The sequence below is a fragment of the Saccoglossus kowalevskii genome, chromosome 1 (genome assembly GCF_978046115.1).
Source record: "Saccoglossus kowalevskii chromosome 1, keSacKowa6.1, whole genome shotgun sequence".
Classification (NCBI taxonomy): Eukaryota; Metazoa; Hemichordata; class Enteropneusta; family Harrimaniidae; genus Saccoglossus; species Saccoglossus kowalevskii.
The window spans coordinates 13,468,493-13,489,811 of NC_140641.1; the positions used below are offsets into that span (position 1 = coordinate 13,468,493).

At 34.0% G+C, this 21,319-nt stretch overlaps 2 protein-coding genes across 2 annotated transcripts in view; one reads left to right on the forward strand and one right to left on the reverse strand.

The window, feature by feature from the left end:
- The window catches only part of LOC102802627 (uncharacterized), a 35,339-nt gene extending 22,020 nt beyond the window's left edge, over window positions 1-13,319 (reverse strand). Inside the window, exons 1-6 of the mRNA XM_085499082.1 lie at window positions 13,237-13,319; window positions 9,880-10,013; window positions 5,218-5,300; window positions 4,924-5,084; window positions 3,906-4,083; window positions 2,364-2,518 (exon numbers count right to left, since the gene is read on the reverse strand). Coding sequence (XP_085355208.1) covers window positions 2,364-2,518; window positions 3,906-4,083; window positions 4,924-5,084; window positions 5,218-5,300; window positions 9,880-9,975 — 673 coding nt within the window. The 5' untranslated portion in view covers window positions 9,976-10,013; window positions 13,237-13,319. The remainder of the gene's footprint in view (window positions 1-2,363; window positions 2,519-3,905; window positions 4,084-4,923; window positions 5,085-5,217; window positions 5,301-9,879; window positions 10,014-13,236) is intronic.
- Window positions 13,320-13,575: 256 nt separating this feature from the next.
- LOC100366514 (myosin-VIIa-like) overlaps window positions 13,576-21,319 on the forward strand; it is a 45,116-nt gene continuing 37,372 nt past the window's right edge. Inside the window, exons 1-2 of the mRNA XM_085499104.1 lie at window positions 13,576-13,694; window positions 16,293-16,364. Of these exons, the coding sequence (XP_085355230.1) occupies window positions 16,347-16,364 (18 nt within the window). The 5' untranslated portion in view covers window positions 13,576-13,694; window positions 16,293-16,346. The remainder of the gene's footprint in view (window positions 13,695-16,292; window positions 16,365-21,319) is intronic.

A 21,319-nucleotide genomic window follows, 5' to 3' on the forward strand; every position in this document is an offset into this window, starting at 1 on the left:
CTATCACCTATCACCTAATTTATATATCACCTGATCTCACTGTATGCCATGATTTTTCTTTTACACAAACACTATAATTTACCTGTCTCTCTTCAATAGACACTGAACATTTTCTGTAACTTTCTGTAATCTTGGATGTGCACATTGGCAAACTAACTGTGACAGAATACAACTCTGACTCACTCCAACAGTTGACTTGCTTCAATGTCAACAAATAAGAAAACAGTGATCCAAACTATTTTCACAAGGTACAACAGAGTACAACTCGTATATGAATGAATACATGATAAAGCCCACACTCCTGAAGCTTTGGGGTATGGCAAAAGTTTGCAACAACATGGTAGTGGTGTACAGAATCACAAAAACTTGAACAATACAATAAACAAAATCATGAAAGCATAGTCACTCTTTGACAGTCTTAACACTAATATTGTTATAACCATCCAAGTTGTACAGTGAATATTAGAAACTTGAATACCTTAAACTGATAATTGAATATTCATATAATACTGGTTCCCTGCATTCGATTATGTTATATTATTGAGCCTGTCCTGTTCATGAGATTGTAAACATACTACATGTATAATAGGATCAACAACTCATATTTTTAATGATTTATGGAAATCAACTGCAAATGAAAATAAGAGTTGGCAGAGCCATCTCGATGCTGGGAAAATAAGAGTTTTAAAGGTGTGTTGGTGTGTTTTGGAGCCATGAATTGGCGAACAGACAGAAAAGCAATGTCAAAGACTTTGACTTTGTTTTAATGAAAACTTGAAGTATACATGAGGTTATGTATTATTTATTTATTTTGGAAACTCAATTTTTAACTGAAGGAATTAAACTAAATTAAATAATCATGTTAGAAATGACTACTGTTCCACTCCGAACGTTTAATTGTACTTAGCATATGTTACTATGACAATCAACCAATTCGAGAAAAACAGTCAACAATGACTAAACGCATGGTCACAGCCAAATCGCTGTTTAATTGAAATAAAAAAAAAATCAAAGAAAACAGAAACTCTAAAACAGAAAGTGAAACACGAGCGATGTAGTTGAACAGGCATTACAGCAACCATGTTTGTTTCACCTCAATCAATACAGTATTACCCACGATGCACTATTCCCATAAGCGTGGGTATGTGGAAGTTCATAGTCAAGCGTACTGCGGTCAAGAACAAGGTAAGATATTACGTGACGAGACCATCCCGATTTGCCGATGATTTCCAGGTTCAGGTGCGTTTCATACAAGAAGATTGATACGAACTACCCCGCCGAGTGTAGTACCGGTAGATATAACCCTGATGGCAATAGGAAGTTCGAAGGAAGCTAATACAGTTGATTTACAACAGACGAAGTAAATGGAAATCACTTTTCAGTCCTGTTGAGGCACAAACGTATTTAAATGAGAGACGATGGCAACTCCACGTTGTGGCAGATTTAATACACACTACTACAGTTCGACTAAAGTTTACAAACACCACGGTCAGTCATACAAAGTCCCCCAAATTCAAAAGGGTTTTTTAACTGCACCGGGGAACACGAGACGAACAATTGTGCATACTTAGATGACGACTCCCCGCTAAACGCAGCGTGAAAATGGCAATTTAAAATTTCCGGGGCAGATTTACATAATACTACAGTTCGATAACATGGCCAGTCACATAAAATCCATCAAAAGGGAGCTGCAAGTCGTATAATGCCAAAACAGTACCATGATTTCACAACTTTCGAAATACGTTCGCTTTTATCGATGTCCACTGCACACCAGTAAATGTCTTCTCGTTTGCAAGAACACAAAGAATAAACTATTACAAATTTGAGTGATGGTATAACAAAATAACTCATCATTTGTAAATTCAATCCATCGAAAAAGTATAAAAAACATTTTTATAAACAATTTTTAATTATATAAATACATTTTGAAAAGAAACAAGATTCATAAATATAAATCTATTTGAATACATTCTCACTACAAATTACACAATACTTATTTTCTAATGAAGTTTCTTCACAGCACAAACTATTGGAATCATGCACACGTGTGAGTACTTCGGTGACACATTTTATAGCTACGCCCAAAATATTCCATCTTTTATTATGCAACTGTGACCACATGACATCATTCTGTTAACATCCACACATTTTCATAAAATCTCCATGCACTTTTTGACCTTTCATAAGTACAATACACTACAATTTACTCCAGAAAAACAATTTTCTTGGTACATTCCTACATTCTTGCATATTAAATGACGGGTTCAGACACATTCCAAGCTGAACAATTTTCTTGGACTAATAACAAAGCTGGTCAATCCTTTCCCAGCAATAAACAGTGCATCACACTCTTCCATACTTACACATGCCAAGGAGTGCCTCTCTGTGTTTTTTATTGTCCTGGAGAATGATCTCAAAGATTTCCTTGGCTTTTCTACAATTACTTTCAGCAAGAAACCTTGTGGCTTTTTTCATAGGTTCACAGCCACAATCTGGCTCAATCTGTTTAGTTTCAATACTGGAATATAAAACAAAGCAAAATTAGTAGAACTCAGGAGAAACACAATAGACAATATGGTGACAGTACTGGTCAGTAGGTCTGGCTTCAATCAGGATGATTAGTTTTGGTTTTACTGTATGTAAGTATATTGATCAAATTGGTGATGTTTTTGTCGAAATGATGGATTTTACAAATAAAATCTCCAAAAATCATGTTGATTTTAGACATACGAATATATGGTAACAAATTTCGTGAATGACTTTTTACTGGAATAAGGAATGACCATTGGCAATTCATCCATTTTAACTCCTCTACTTGTAAGTTATGACAAAAATACCTGCTCGACTAGAAATGCAATCTACATTACAACACCATTTTGAACATTAAAAGTGAACAACCAACACAATTTACATCATTATCTCACTTCCACCTAATTATGAAATGCATTCTCATGAATATTTATAAGCAATGGTTGTCCCAATAGAATTATACCAGTCACTGCTGCATGATTCCAGTAGGAACACCACCATTGTATGTACCATATGTAGCAGATACCCTCACGTAAATTACACAGATTTGTCAATGGTTAAAATACAGCCATTATTACATAATGGGTTTTATATTGGCTTCTATTGGAGATACGCTTCTGAAAGCGCAAATACGGTATTACCGGTACACTATCATACCAATAATTCACAAAATGATGACTGTCAAGATGTTGAATGAAAGAATAAATGAAGCAGATTTGAATAACAAACAGTCTGCAGTTATAAACTGATTTAAAATATTGTTTTTGGTTTTTTTAAAAGATGACTAGCATGTGATGGTAACAGAATGAAAGGTAATATTCAAAATGTACGTCATCTGTTTTAGTCAAAACCAAAGGGATTTGGTGAAAAAGTTAACTACTGTAGAATACTTTATTTCAGCTAGGATTAATTTTCGCTAAAAAGACTTTTTGAGTGTTTTGTATGGAATTTATTTTTCCTGATTTTTGACAAGTTGAATGTAAAATATAGGAAAAAGGTATATTCCTGGATTTTATTCACTGAATTATTCCTTCATTGAAAATTAATTCCAATCGAAATTAAAGTATTTTACAGTATGTTGCTGTAGAACATACTGGTACATAACTTGTGCTGTTGGATAAACAAACCAGTGCATCAATAAACTTTCAATCTCATCATTTTTAGTGCAACCTATAGCACATTTCTAAACATTTTTTTTTTTAATTTTGACCAAATAGACATAGTTTTCCATTTTTTATATGTTTTACTTGATAAAAATGTTGACATGTTGATAAAATATTTAAAAAAAAAGGTAAAAAAAAAATAATTTTAGGAAAAAGTACAAAAGTTGACTTTTGAAATTCTGTGGGTTACAATAAAGGTAAATCTGAACTCACCAGAATGCTTTCAATTCAGGTTTATATATGATCTCTATTTTAAACTCTGGTTCTTCTTTATCACACTTCAAATATTCTTCTTCGTCACTATTATAACTGGAAACAAATGTTTCAATACCACGATGAATTCCTCCTTTCTTCTTTTTCTTTTTATTGTTAACTTCCTGGTTAGTTTTTGCTGTATATAAATTAGAATAAATTACAACATCGCTAAATACGAGTTGTATTTGATAGTTATTAGGGGAATTAAAAACTAAAGCTGACCCTCCATCCCATCTAAAATATTTATAAGACTCAAACAAACCTATGCAAAGCAACTAACGATGACATGTGTTAACGAAAATGGCCTCATAAAAAGTGTTAAACGGGAGTAGAAATTCTGGCTAAGTGATGTATTGTCACACTTTGTATTAATCCAGTGACAATTTAATAGCGTATTTATCTAGTAGCCAAAATTCTGGCTAAGTGATGTATTGTCACTTTGTATTAATCCAGTGACAATTTAATAGCGTATTTATCTAGTAGCCAAAATTCTGGCTAAGTGATGTATTGTCACTTTGTATTAATCCAGTGACAATTTAATAGCGTATTTATCTAGTAGCGAAATGAACAAATTTAAAATCCAATGAATAGTTAAGCCTTCTATCATATCACGTTATTCAAATAGTGCCGCTGATTTGGCGTAAGCTACAAAAACATGCAAACCTGAAGAAAAAAATTATTGATCTAATTTTCCCTAATTACCTCATCAATTACCTTTATCAGTGAAAATATAGTATATATTCTACAGTAATAGTAATAATAACAACTACTAGTTATTGCTGATGATTTGGTATCAAAGCAGTTACTACTGTTTCAGTTTTATTAATCAGAATAAATTGACGCTTTTTTCATAAACAGCGCCCTGTAGAAGCAACAGTCAACGCTTTGTTTCATAAACCTGTGGCCATTGAGACTGAAAAAAAATTTCCAAAAAATTTTTGTAGGTCTTTCATTAAACAAGTAACACAGTACTTACGAGCAGCAACAGATGTTGGCTTCTCTTTCGGTTTCACAATTGGTGTCTTCTCTGTTGCCTTCTTCTCAAGAAGCTGTTCTTCATTTTCATCATTGACGTGAACAAATACATCTGATTTGTCTTTGAGTATATGAATGGAGTCAGAAAATTTTAACTTTTTTCTATATTTGTGAAAATAAACCAAAGTGATGATTCAGCAACAAGCAAAATATTTACCTGTCTTCTCACGCAACATAAATTCTATCACCGTATACCATGATTTTTTCTTTCACACAAATACTTTGAATAATTTACCTGTCTCTCGTTGCAAGAAATACATCTTCCTGTAACAGTAATCTGACATCACCATGTCTCTTGTTGTAAGAACCACAGAATAGCTTTAAATAAAATATAGTAGAACAACAGTGTCATTGTTAACATTCATATTAATGTGAGGGAAGAAAGGAAGGGCTGAGCTCCTGAGACGATGAAAATGAACTTACAAACCAGGATTAACCTAAGATAGTAACCTCATGATACAGTTTTGACCAAATAAGGACATTAACTGACAAGGTTTTATAGCAATATATAGTTTTCAGTGACAGATGCGGATGGGCAATAATATATAAATCGTTTGATAAATTCAAAACCTGGCCCATTTGCAGCTTGGTGAAGCATTGGTAAAAAAAACACTTTCAAGTTATTTATCAATGTTTCAAAAATGTAGTATGATAATTTAGGAGTCATTTTTAGAACATTTCAATCTTTTTGGACACGAGTTTAAGTCAAGCTTTTCATAGTAGCTGACGATTATGTTTGATCTAAATTTGTGTTTAGCCTGAATGGGCAATCTCCAGTGACAATGAGCTGTTATGAAACAAACATGGCGGATATCATTTTGCATTTTTGCCAAAATATTTTTTATATCTTGCAACCTCCCTGTGATGACTATTGTGAGTAGGCAATAATATACCGGTATATGCATTCATATCTGCGTTATGTTCGATAAGGACCTTATGCAACATTTGTAAACCACATTTTCTGCTTATGTGAAATTATGTGCTGAACAATGAATGTACGGTAACATCCAGCGACCAATACTGTGAAGACATTAAAGGGGAACTAAATAGAGCCTATTTATCAAGTCATGTATATTAATTATAAATTTGAAAAAAATAATAAAAACAAGCAGCCTATCGGCTGAGATAGCTCCGCTGTTAGCAATGCACATTTCAATTAAAGAACTGAAGACATCATTAGAAAATGAACAATATGAATAGTATCAAAGCAATCGGACTTACAGATTTTAACAAGAAGTCGAAAATATCACTTTTTACCAAAAATTACAAAAATATTCACCAAAATAAATTAATTAGAGAATTGAAGACATCATCACAAAACAAACAAATCTGAGAGAGATCCACATGTAGTACCTATATATGTAATATCAAAGCAATCGGACTTACAGTTTTCAACAAGAAGTCGAAAATATCACTTTTTACCAAAAATGACAAAAATATTCACCAAAATTAGAGAATTGAAGATATCATCACAAAATGAACAAATCTGAGAGAGGTCCACATGTAGTACCTATAAATGTAATATCAAAGCAATCGGACTTGCGGTTTTTAACAAGAAGTCAAAAATATCACTTTTTACCAAAAATGACAAAAATATTCACCAAAATTAGAGAATTGAAGATATCACAAAATACACAAATCTGAGAGAGGTCCACATGTAGTACCTATATATGTAGTATCAAAGCAATTGGACTTGCGGTTTTTAACAAGAAGTCGAAAATATCACTTTTCACCAAAAAATGACAAAAATATTCACCAAAAATAGAGAATTAAAGATATCATTACAAAATGAACAAATCTGAGAGAGGTCCACATGTAGTACCTATATTTGTAATATCAAAGCATTTGCACTTGCGGTTTTTTACAAGAAGTCGAAAATATCAGTTTTTACCAAAAATGACAAAAATATTCACCAAAATTAGAGAATTAAAGATATCATTACAAAATGAACAAATCTGAGAGAGGTCCACATGTAGTACCTATATATGTAATATCAAAGCAATTGCACTTGCGGTTTTTAACAAGAAGTCGAAAATATCAGTTTTTGCCAAAAATGACAAAAATATTCACCAAAATTAGAGAATTGAAGATATCATCACGAAATGAACAAATCTGAGAGAGGTCCACATGTAGTACCTATATATGTAATATCAAAGCAATTGCACTTGCGGTTTTTAACAAGAAGTCGAAAATATCAGTTTTTACCAAAAATGACAAAAATATTCACCAAAATTAGAGAATTAAAGATATCAACATGAAATGAACAAACCTAAGAGAGGTCTACCCAAGGTACATATACACCAAGTATCAAAGCATTTAGGCTTGTAGTTTTCCAGAAGAAGTCGAAAAAGTAAAACATTGACACGGACGACAACGACGGACGACGACGACGGACAATCACTCATATGATAAGCTCCGCTCGACAAAGTCGACAGCGGAGCTAAAAAATGATTATATTCAGAGTTATGATGATTTAAATATGAGAAATCATAAACCTGCAAAGGACTTCTGTTTGCGCCATCTTGCCATAAAAAACGCCCTCATGAGGTATAAACAGGAAAGGTATTACAAAGCATGTGACGAAATAGTATCTGATTAAATATAAGCAAATTAGGGAGCCATAGTTGGCTGGACTGGTGAATTGACTTCTAGTCTAGGTTGTTTCGACATTTACATTAATGTTTAATATTTACAGGCATATCAACATACAAACATTATGGATGTGCGATTGATCGAGACAGGCATTTTGTTTTGTTTTTTGTCTAACTGTCTAACAAATGCTGTTTCCAGTACTGCACTGTGCGGCGTGCAAATTATTTAAAGTATGGATGCTGGAGTATGCAATCTTGAGTTCGTAGGGTGGTGGTGGTGGAAACATTTTCGTCCATGTATTCACAGGGCTGCACTGGCAAATCATGGGAAAATTGTCACAGGAACACCAAGCAGATTGTTCACAGACTTCCGTTGAATTTGAAATAAAACTATCATCCGAACGAGGGGCATCATCAACGATATACTCTCATTACTCACACTGGACTGATCTGAATCTTCACAGTATACCGTACTTCCCTGATCATAAGCCCGGAGGCATGAACACGTAAGGGAAAAGTAAGGGATGAGCAACTCAGAAAGGATGATTTTGTTTTGGGGTTAAACACTGTAACCATCTTGCAAACAACGAAAAATTGTCCAAAAAAATTATTCGTTCACCACGTCGGGCTCGGGAGAATAATACTTATTTTTGAAAAAAAAATGCGTCACTGATTTGAATGACACTTACAATGAAGAAACAAACATGTTCATAAAAAACACACACATTTTATTACAATACGATTTACATACCGTCTGAATTTACGGTGAAATAATGGGTAGGGTCTGTGAGGAAACAGTGGACGAAGACATTTATCATTATCTTCGTTTTGGTATGTTTTTGATCGTACGCAAACTCTCGACGCATAGCAATTTTCCACCATGAGGTTTTTCAGCACGATCTGACCTGGAACAACTTCCTTCGACCTAACAGGTCATGTCTTTCATTAACCAAACAAAATGATGTGTCGTAATGATGAAATTTTCTGATTTTTAACGCAATGCGGAAGTGAATTATTGCAATGTTAAAATGCGATCTGTAGCACTGATTGCAACGAAAAAATGATGATTTTTTCCTTAAAAACTGGCGATTCGCAATTTCCGAAATATAAATGACGGTTAAAGGTAACCGTGGGTAAACTGAGTGTGGAGGAAGAATTTAAACACCCTTTCTCGGTCGTCAACATGTCTCATCGTTCAAACCCTAGGCCTTTCATGATAGTCTCAAAGTAAACCATGCCCAATAACCAGGTACACGACTTAACGATCACATTTTTGGCTTTTCGAAAGCTACTACTCAAAGAAATATGGAAATACTCCAGTATTGCAACATCGGGGTTCATCCTGAGTAAATGACAGAATAGAAAGGATGCGAACCACGTTGTGTACGTTCGCCATGCACTCTGAAATTAATGCGAGTTTTCTCATAAAAGCACGAACCAAACTACCATGCCAATCACGATTATTATGAAATGAAACACACCTTTTACACGCATATTTTAAAGAATATCGTCGACGCCCAGTAAAAACACTCTGAGCTTATAATCGTGAATGCTCTCAACTCGATAAATACCAAGTAAAAATATAGGGATGGGCTTCATACTCGGGAGGGGCTTACGATCGGGGAAGTACGGTACTTTAACGCAATTGGGCTTTCACTCTCAGAATAATGTGATTCAAACTCATAAGGCTCTAACTCAAGTTTTAAAAAGCACATTGTGCATATAAAAGTTGAGTTTATACTAGTAGTACACAATGCTTGGCAGCATGAACGGCTATGTACAATGGAGAATACGAATGCGATCAGATACTAAAACGTCATTGCTTTGAAAAACACCCGGCTGTTAAATATGTCCGTTCGTTATTTATTCCCCTCCATAAATGGCCTCCATGGTGTTTAATTGCAAGCACTTCAAATGCCCTATCCAAGCTACAGTTATAATTAAAACAAAATTAAACCACTGCAATATTATTTTGAATACAGTTTAGAATATACACAACTATAAATTAGGGCCGCATTTAGGTTCGCTTTAACCTCTTCACCACCTGTTCTCTTTTTTCATCACAAATTCACAAAATAGTCTCGTTTATAGTCTGCACATTCTTTCAGAAGATTGGAACAAAAAGAGCCAAATTTTTTTAGTAAAAACTAAAAATTGACTCAGATTTTGTCTGTTGGGTCCAAAATTAGAAATATTTTTAGAAATATTGGAGAATATAAAAAAAGAAAAGCAGAAAAATGTGGGCGTGAAAGTCTGGTGCTGAAAAGGTTAATAATGTTTCAGTTTAATATTTCAAACTCACTGACCCGTATCATATCTTGTACTTTACCCTCTTGATCGTCTTCCCACTTCACAACCATGGTGAACTCAGGTACTGATTCAAAGTGTAAATAAAACTTCATTCTGCTGTCATGTAAGAGCAGGTACCTTCTCTATGTTCCTAAAAGATAAAATGTCAAAGTTGAAGAATCTGAAAAATATAATGATGAGATGAACAGAACGGGCACCAAAATAAACTCCTCATTGCAACATTCCTTGGAATATTATTAGTTGTAATTGACAGGGGCAGTTTAAATTTGAAATGAAATTGTATGCTTGTTATCAAGTAATAATTCACTGTATTTTAACCTATTTAACCTTTTCACCACTGGACTTTCTTGCCCAAATTTGTCTGCACTTTTTTTTAATATTCTTCAATATTTCTGGAAAAGAACCACAATTTTAGAGCCAACAGACGAAATTTAAGTAAATTTTTAGTTTTTACTCAAACAAATTTGGCTATTTTTGTCCCAATCTTTGAAGGAGAGTGCAGACTATAAACAGGAATATTTTGTGAATTTGTGATGAAAAGAGAGAACCGGTGGTGGTGTAATATTTTAATTTCAATATAAATAGTATTGTTTGTGAAACACGTAGAAATAGCTGCATGCAATTTTAGCGAATTTGACTCAATGTACGGTAAAAATTAGCAGAATCTTAATTTAGCTAAAGTGCCAATAATCTCAATGTGAGAATATACTTTCTGTTAAATTAGCGACATTTTGAATTAGCTAAATTATAAAATTAACATGCTAGCTGAAAAGATATTTGAATTTGTGTAGTTTTTATTGCAGTCTACTTACATATTGTTTACAATTACTGGCAGTTCTGAAAGTGTATACAGCATAAGATTTCATTATTTAATACTGTGGAATACTTTATTTTTGCTGGTATTAATTTTCGCTGAAAAGGCTTTTTGGGCGTTTTGCTTTGAATTTATTTTCACTGATTTTTCATGAGTTTAATGTGAAATATAGGGAAAAAAGTATATTCGCTGGATTTTATTTTCACGGAATCATCCCTTCAGCGAAAATAGCGAAAATAAATTCCAAGCGAAAATAAAGTATTCTACAGTAGTATTTTTACCACCCAACACCCCTCACAAAAATGGTTGTGTCCAGGAGTGATATAGCTAACTTGTTAGGTTGAAAGTGATTTGATAAAATCAAAACAAACATCGCTAGAAAAGAATGTTCCAAGGTACATTGCAATGTTGCAAGGAAAATTAATGGGGTGTGGTTTTCATGATGAATGTATTAATTATTTTTGTTGACACCCATTGTAACAATATACTGTGGAATACTTTATTTTCGCTGGAATTAATTTTCGCTGAAAAGGCTTTTTGGGCGTTCTTTATGGAATTTATTTTCACTGATTTTTGATGAGTTGAATGTGAAATATAGGAAAAAAAGTATATTCGCTGGATTTTATTTTCACTGAATCATCCCTTCAGCGAAAATAGCGAAAATAAATTCCAAACGAAAATAAAGTATTCTACAGTACTATCGGTACTTAATGGAGTTACATCCGAGAGACAATGACGAAATTCTACCGTAGAACAGCCATATTGTTTAAACAAGTGTGGAACTCTGGTGGTAATATGAATTGTTGAAAAATATGAAAGTTTGCATGAAATCTTCATTTCATTATAGATTGTGAAAAATGAAACTCTCCATCATACACGGATCAGCAAAATTCAGTTAAGAAGTCTCATTAGCATTGCTGACAACATATCCTAAAGTTCATGTAATTCTAGGTTCTAGGTTTTATCTACACAGATGTGTAAATGTGATTCTGTGAACATTTTTATGATGCAATTACATATATTTCAGCATTATTGCAAAAATTCTTTCAACGAGGATACATATTTAATGCGATATCTGTCAGTTTTCAACACATCTAACATATGAAACATGTATTAAAGCGCGGTAGTCGTCGTGCTGCGCATGTTCGACATTTGTGTTGATAAACATTGATTTTCCCACAATCCAATGCGCTCTTCAAATGGAAATCACAAGTATGAGGTTTGACCTGGGCGCGACTTGCACTGATTACCGCCGGTGACTCCTACGATATCTTCCAATCACATGAAAATACCTAATTAAAGCTTGGAAACGTGTCAGTTCGTACTCGTTGATCTGGCAACAGTCAAAGTCGCCATCTTTGTATATATGAGACCCATATATCTTGCACATGCGCAGCGCAACGACTACCGCGCTTTAATAAGTGAAAATAACACAACACATCAAAAATACATTTTTCAAGAAGATACGAAATAACTGCTTTTGCTGTTGAAGTAATGATCAAGTAAAGCATTTAGAACTTGATAAAGAAATTGGCGGTTTCACACAAGAGCGAGACATAGATTTTAATCCAGCACCACCACAGTCAGCCGGCATCGGTGTCGCTGGGTGTATATGGTAGAGGGAAGTTGTGCAACCAAATTTGCCGAGTTCGCAGTTTTTGGACAATAAAAAAATAACTAAGGCAAAACTCACGGTTTTTCAGCATTTTTGTAATAAAGACATTATTCTCTATCAATATTCCGCCCAAAACAGGAACATTTCTACTAATTTTTGTGTTTTTTGGACGTTTTTCGAAAAACCTGCGATTAGGCTGCGAAAGTAGAACATTCCGGAGGGGGTGAAAGGAAAGAGCATTGCCAGGCGATGGACGCGGGGCTCTATGGCAACGACCGCAAACGTATCGTGTCCAGCCATTGGATGGCCACATAGAGGTCAAAATACGCGTTCTATTTTTGCGCGTTAAATTTGGCTCTTCCGTTTCACCCCCTCTGGAATGTTCTACTTTCGCAGCCTAATCGCAGGTTTTTTGAAAAACGTCGAAAAAACACAAGAATTAGTCCAAATGTTCCTGTTTTTGCCTTAGTTATTTTTTTATTGGTGAAAAACTGCGAACTCGGCAAATTTGGTTGCACAACTTCCCTTTATCATATACACCCAGCGACACCGATGCCAGCTGACTGTGAGCACCACATAGTGAAATTGTCATGATATTGACTTAGAGGGAGTGTGACAATATTTACTTTCAATTTGTATTCTGTTTATTGTTGGTACTGTATCTCAAACGATGTACGATTTTCTTGTTTGTCGTTCATACACATAAGTCAAAGTACTTCTGCGATTTGGTAACCCTAAAGTTGACTGTCCCTTCCCCCTCCCCCCTCCCCATTTAATATTGTGGGCACTGGTCGTCATGTCCCGTCTAGCACCGATATCGAATCGATGGTGAGTTGATAATCAACCAGCAAAGTAACAATAACACGCACGAAAAAAACGACATATGTTTTCAACCAATGAAGTTTACTTTCGAAAAACACGCACCTGTAATTATTGACTGGTCGACTTGAACTTGTTTCCTAACTTTCTTTCACATTCGGCCATCATTACTAAGACTTATGGGTAATGCTGGTTTTCATGATATTCCATTATTTTTAGGGTGACATATTTTGCTCTTTTTGCGGTTTCAAATAATGGAAGCTTGTCAATACAGACTGTGAGCTCCAAATGACTTGCCCCGATATTAAAATTGAATATTCCCATTTATGGTACCATTTCACTGTGATTTGTTTTATAACGTACGTAGTCGATTAAACAATACTGTACTCATCTTCCCGCGACTTTTCTCAGATAATGGTTAGGTCCAAAATGACATCATCATGACCCTCAACAGCGTTCACCATTTTGGGTGTGCCGGTCGAAATTGAATGCCTTCGTCACTGGCATAACTCATGAATTTCCGCTTAAGTCCTACACGGATGATATTTGCTTCCCCACATACGGTAAGTATCGAATTGTACTAATATCTGTTGACGTGTTAATGGAGGAAAACAACAACGCGATGGTCCCACTACAGGACTGCCTTGCTAAACGCAAATAACTTAGATCGGATCACGCACATGCATATATCCGGCAGGTGTTGGCTTGGTATTGCAAAATTGTTTGTACTGCCATCCAGTCACATTTTAGACCAGTTTCTCGATTTTCGAGATATAGTGGATCGAAAAGTAGCATATCATTAAATGAATCTAGGTCAGACGATAGCATTTCGAGACCGATAATTAAATAGTAGTTTATTTTAAAAAAATATTCATATATGGTATGTGTATATGATACATTAAATTCCTTTCTTTTTGTGTACGAGTATACCGTTTCCGCTCACCTGAGACTACCGTTGGCTGACAATTGAAATATTACGATATGATCACGCCGCACTCGTTAAAGCTTCATCGTCCCTTCCAAATATTGTTAGCACCACCCCCCCCCCCCAAAAAAAAACACAAGATACACAGTTTCACAAAGTATTTTTTTTGGCTTTCCCTTTCTATGTATGATAAGAAAACAACTTTTCCCACACTTAGTTCGAACATTTTCTTGTCCTAGTCTGCGAAAGCTTTTCTTCCAGTTTTCAACCACCTGTTTACAGAAAGTTTAGACTTAAAGCGCGATGGTCGTCGCGCAGCGTGTGTTAGAATTTCATGTAAATAAACAATGTTATTTTACACGTGTCGCTATGAGTCCAATATCGAACAGGACGCGGCGCGACGACTGTCACCCTTCAATATTCCTGCACGTTTAACGTATTTAACATAGTAATTTGTAAACTATACAAACTGATAGAATTGAAGTTAATCATTATGAAAATCTAAATTTATCCACTGTGGAACTTAACCCCCAGGTGCTTAATTAATGAATGCCTTGGAAGAGTATGAGTATATGAGGCTACCCACAATTAATACAGTCTAACAATATTACCTGTGACTACAACTGATGTTATGTTTTGATTTGTGCCCATTTTCTTTTCTGATCTTGTTCGTTATCTACGTTTTAATTTATGATAACTTATTAATATATTGGCAAATATATTGTAAAACATCACACTATGGAGGGCGATTGTTATTATACCAGTATGATTTCTGTAAAGCCCTCCTCATTTTAATTGTACATGTCCTTCTACAGAGCTTGTCAATAAGAATATTCTTATAGCCCGGAACAAGAAAAATTGCCATTTAGACAGCTGAATAGTAACAGACCATAGAAAATATATTGGCAACAATTTTGGACAAGCGAGTTTAAAACTAATGTCAAGCTCTGCTTCCAGATAACTATAAATGTTCTGAAGAGGGGCATAAACAATTAAATTGGAAAGGGGCTGGAGGGTAAGTGGTGAGGGCCTCAAGGAGCTCCTTTATTTTTTATTCTCAGTTACTGATAGGTGGAGGCATTACAGTTGATTCAAATCGATAATATTGATAAAACCCATGAGGCTTATCTTTCATGACACCGCCCCTTTGTTTATCATACTGATCAGGAAAAATGTATAGGACAGCAGACAGCTATCAGCTGTTTACTAAAGACAAGACATGTTGATATATTATTTCTAGGGCGTCTACTTTCTTTTTAGTTGACAAGGAAGGTCATCAGAAATCATAGATAATCTGGTGCTGTTCTGTCTTCTAATCTATGATATTCAATTGTATTGAAGAATTAATTATCAGGGGTGAGGGTGTTAAATAAAGTTTCATTGCTAGAAAATCAGCTGTCAACTCTTCAGATATGGCTGCTTTAAGTTGTTACCGATACATATTTTGACAAAGCTAGAGTTCAAATTATATTTGGGTTCCCTATCGGCTAATTGGAGTATTGAACATCTTAGTTATAAGAGTTCCCAAAAATGAACATCCAAATAGTCTACAAAACTGTCCAAGTACCTTCAATACCGTACACAATTATGCTTATATCCAAACTTTAATGCAACTCATATTTTTAGAATGTAGAAGAATAGTAGTATTAGTACCAGTAGTTTATTAAATTGTACCTTTTATAAAACTATTTTGAAACTGTAAAATAAAGAGTTTTTCAACATTATGATTATATTTTCATCTACAACTTATTTGGGGGGGGGGGCTAATATATTGACCCTGACCTGAAAAATGCTGGTATGTAGGGTCCATACCTGACTTGCATGAAGTACCGGGGTAATGTAATTTAAGTTGCCATAGTGCCTACAGGTGATGTTTATATGGATACTCTGTTGGCAGTTGTGTTAACCGGGGTATAATTTCCTCTATATCTTCTTTCAAGTTATATACCATGTATTGTTTGTTTCGGTGAATGAACTGAAATAAGTGCATACATGCGATGCAGTTTTATTCATGAAAAGATTATGGGTTATTAAAAACCTATTTGAAGTACTGATACATTTTAAAATGGTGATTTTTTGGGGGAATTGAAATTAAGGTTGACAATTAACTGGGTGTTGCCACAACTCAGTCGTACATACACACACCTTTTAAGTAATTCCACTTATGTTAGTCATGTGTGTGTGCGTGAAGCATGACATTTGACCTGAATCTTGTGACATTTTTTTTTTCTTGCAGAATTGCGTGTAAGAACGCCAAGATCTGTGGTACGAACTCTTCACAAATACAACCATGGTTATCCTAACAAAGGTAATGTTAATACAAACCTATTTTTTGTTATAATAGAATTGTAGAATTTTAGTGACAACCATCAAGCTAAACGAACTTTGTCTGTTACACCTTTTTTGTGTATGAATGAAATATGGACGTCCACATGCTCAACAATTTATTTGCGTTCTCCAACTAAACTCCAAAATAAAATAAGTAAGGCTGCGGGTCCCAGCTTTTGAATTTGAAGATGTTTCTTGGATAATTTGTAGAAATGCTTATTTTTTTTTTTTTTGACACTCCTCTGGATGTGCACTTTGTATCTATTAGCTTGATAGTTGTTTATCTTGCATGACCCACTGTGTCCTTTACCTGGCACGGTATCCCTGCTGTGTAGTTACTACGAGTTCCTTCCACCGAGTACGTGGTTTAACACGCTGCATACTGTAAACGCCTTCTCAAATAGCCTTAAATAAAAGGTGACATCATCTGGCGATATGGTTAATACAATATATATACTGTAGAATACTTTATTTTCACTTGGAATTAATTTTGCTGAAGGGATGATTCTGTGAAAATAAAATCCAGCGAATATACTTTTTTCCTATATTTCACATTCAACTCGTCAAAAATCAGTGAAAATATTTTCCATACAAAACGCGCAAAAAGCCTTTTAAGGAAAAATATATTTCAGCTAAAATAAAGTATTTCACAGTACTTGTAGAAAACCTTTTAATGGGTCAAAACAAATTTATGAATAACGTACAGTACTGTCTGCAAGCAACTTAACATTTAAGCTGGCTTGAATCTAGCTTAGTGTGTTTTCAAAATTGCTATATATCTAAGTTATAATTTGCCTAAATATGTCTCATTAGTAATGTAGGTAAAATACGACAAAGAATAAGTTGAAATTATTGTTATTGACATTAATACTCACTTTTAAAAAGTAAAGCCACCAGCTCTACTTGAACTTGTCACTCTGAAAGTGCCTAATTTCAAGGTCAAATCTGCTGAACTTCTGAACTTTATTTGAAATTCTGAAGACAGTATTGAATGTTGAAAGCCACCAATTGTATTCAGTAGGCTCAGAAGCAATGGCCTTCATGCCCTACACAAATTCCTGCATATACATGTATGACAGCACGAGATCAAATTCCTATAATCTTTAAATAATCAAAATGTACTGGACCAGATGTGACATGCTTACCAATATTTCACACAAGGTTATAAAATTTTATTAGTTTTAAACCATTGCTCAATTTTTAGGGGTTAAATGCAAGGATGATGTCATTCATAATGTTAGTATTGAGCCATGCAGGTATACCAGCAGGCTGGACTGGTGGTGGTATTCATACACCTGTATTTGTAAGACACAGCAACATTTTAGTGTCAGCCACCGGGGCAACAAAGCATGACGAGATCTTGTGTACTGTGGAATACTTCATTTTCGCTGGAATTAACTTTCACTGAAAAGGCTTTTTGGGCGTTTTGTGTGGAATTTATTTTCACTGATTTTTGATGAGTTTAATGTGAAGTATAGGAAAAAAAGTATATTCGCTGGATTTTATTTTCACGGAAACATCCCTTCAGCGAAAATAGCGAAAATAAATTCCAAGCGAAAATAAAGTATTCTACAGTATTTTAAATTCTCACGATGTAGGACAGTTGTGTGTATAGTGTCTTGGCTTTGTAATTTACTTCTGAGCGAGTTATGTGACTAATTCTGCTTTGTTTCCCTATGATTCATTTGGGTCAATTATTGTTATGCAAATGAAGCAAACAATGAGGCAGCCATGTTTGAATTTGAGAAAGGCCGTACCGGGTTGTAGTACAGGCGGGGCAGTATCAATGTTTTGAGATCTTCTGTATCAGTAGTCTGACAATTGTGTACCCTTTGCCAGTCTGATAAAACAAGATTTGGAATGAATATATTCTTTCAAGCTTGCTGATAATTGTGTGAAGCCCTGACTTTACAAGTGTTGAGCAGAGCCCGGCAACACCCTCCAAAGCATACATGAACCAATCATTAGTTTCCCTTTTGTACTTGCTCACTTATAATGTGAACATTTACATGTTGGTTCAACTCTATATATTACAATGTCTTGGTTGTAATTTATCTACGCTTTGTTTATTCATAAGTAAGTGAGTTGTGCCTGTTTAACAAGTACCATAATACTGTAAATGCGTTAATTATTCACTGGGTTTTAATTTCGCTATTTTCGCTGATAAGTAAAACCTGCTAAATTAAATCAATGTGAACATGTAAATAACAATAAAACTCATTGTTTCCTTGACAAATTTGTGAAATTAAAACACAGTGAATATGCTCGAAAAATAAAAATAGTGAAATTATATGTCAGTGAAAATAAATGGTTTCACAGTATTGCCTTCTGATACAGTAACACATGTGTTTAAAATGTCAGTCTTTATGCAATTAACACAATGCTAGGTGACGACTTTAGTACTTTATCATAGTAATGCCCTGTTTAAACCATTTACTTTATTCGAACACTTTTAATGTGGAGCCAAAAGTTATTTCAGTTGTCTTCCATATTTCTTTGTCCTACTGCCTAACCTAAGAGATTTCTGCTAGTATACAGTGTAGCTGCTCTTGTGTTTTTGTGTCTTAACTTTAATGTACTGTGTTCTCATTTAAAGGGGTCCTTGAAAATCGAATAAATTGTCACAATAAAACTATTATTAGTATTCAACAGAGCAGCTGAACTGAACACAACGTTCAATCCTTTCCACAGGTTGTTTGATAAAAAAAATAGTTAAACATGTATAAAAGTTTTTAATTTACAAAAAAATAAAACTGACTTTCAACTCCTATTACTGGATGTAATGAAATTCTTATTTTTTGGCATGACTACCATACATTGCATAACAGTTTTTTCCTATAGATTGGCACTAGACCGGCACTCTAATTTACAAATCAACAAGTTAGCATTTTTTTTTACTGTAATTTGATTTATACTTCATAGAATTAATGGGAAAATAAAACTGACTTTCAACTCCTATTACTGGATGTAATGAAATTCTTATTTTTTGGCATGACTACCATACATCGCATAACAGTTTTTTCCTATAGATTGGCACTAGACCGGCACTCTAATTTACAAATCAACAAGTTAGCAATTTTTTTTACTGTAATTTGATTTATACTTCATAGAATTAATGGGAAAATAAAACTGACTTTCAACTTCTATTACTGGATGTAATAAAATTCTTATTTTTTGGCATGACTACCAGTTTTTTCCTCTTAAAAGTATCTATGCAAATTGCAAATAATAATCTAGTGCTTCAGTTTTGTTCATTTCGTGATAATTTCTGCAGTAGTATATTTTTGTGCGAATTTTTTTTCTGGTAAAAACTGCCCATTAGGCCAGACCTTGTTTCTAGAGTTTTTATAAGGAAATTTTTTTGAGGAGGGCGAAAAAAAAAAAAAATTTTAATTCTTTTTTTCCATTAGATTTGTGTGATTCTCAAAGAATTGTGAGTGAGATCATTGATCAGAGAAGAAATGAAATAAAATGTTATTCCATGTATAACCTTGTTTCTCATCTGCGCGAGACTTCAGTACTTTGATCATGATACTCCCACGAAAATGTAACTTGGATTTGTTATGCGGCGGGCGGAAAAAAATGAAGATAAAAATATTTTTTTTCTCGCAATTTTTTGCACTTGTAAGTCGGTGGGCGCTAGAAATTACACTGAAATAAAATTTTATTTTTATTTCGTTTTCGACTACTGTTCATTCGGCGAGTTCGCGAAACAAGGGATAATGAAAGTCTGGCCTTATGACTAATTAATGAGAACTATTATCAAGATGGCTTTGATTTGACCTGTGTTGCTGCCTTGTAGTGAAAATATCTACAATATTTATTTTATCTTTTTTAGAATTTTTTTTCTAATTTTCAGTCAGAAATGCTATTTTTGTTTTTAAACTGTTTCAGTTCTGACCATTCTATAGTGTGCCTTGAAAAACTGTAATTTACTTTAATTCTTCCTCTATTTGAAATTTGAATGAACGATTCAGAATGTGGTCATTTCCTGTTAGGTGGTTAATTATTAAATTGCAATCCATGTTCTTTGTGTAATTAAAAAAAAAAAAGGTATTTTTGTTCAGTTAAAACAAGATTCTACCATGCTGTCCTAGGAGGTTGTGTGTTTGGCCAAAATGATTTAGCATCTATAGTCAAACATGAAAGAAATTGACAGTAGAATTTATCCTCGCTATACTCTAAAAGATCGTAAATCATTGAGAGTCGACAGCATTGAACATTAATGTTGACATGTCAACGTGCAATAATAGGTCATTAATACATAAATTTTACATATTTATGTGTCCCTTGAATGGTGGTAAATGTTAGTTTTGTGGATGATTGTTGTCATGACAACCATAATATACATGGACATGCATAAGTTCATTTTCTAAAATAAAAACATTTTAAAAATAGATGTTAAATACTCGTGTGTTTTTTTGTCGAGATCTCAATTAATAACTTACTGCCAATTCTGATGATTTAATGTACTCTATTTTATCAGTAATGGAGATCATATTAGAGTACTGTAATATTTTGTGTGTGCGTCACAAATTACAAAGTAAAGTATTGTATGCTCTGTGATTACGTCATTGTACTGTAAAAAGGTGATCCATTATGCATGCATTGGTCTCAGGCTTAATGGTTTCAAAAATATGTTTGATCGACTGTCAATGGATTTTGTGGTATTCAGTTTTCCGTGGATCAGAAACTGGTTGCTTGATGCGTTATATGACGTTTTATAGATTGGCACTAAACTGGCACTCTAATTTAGAAATTAACAAGTTAGCAATTTTTTTTAATGTAATTTTCACTATTTTTTTTATTTAATGTCATTTAAGAAAACGAAAACCCAGTAAACTGTTCATTCTTGGCAATGAAATTTTATAATTTTCATCTTGAATTTGACTTGCAAAATTAAAGCTGTTTCTTCTATAGTATTCCGTTGTTATA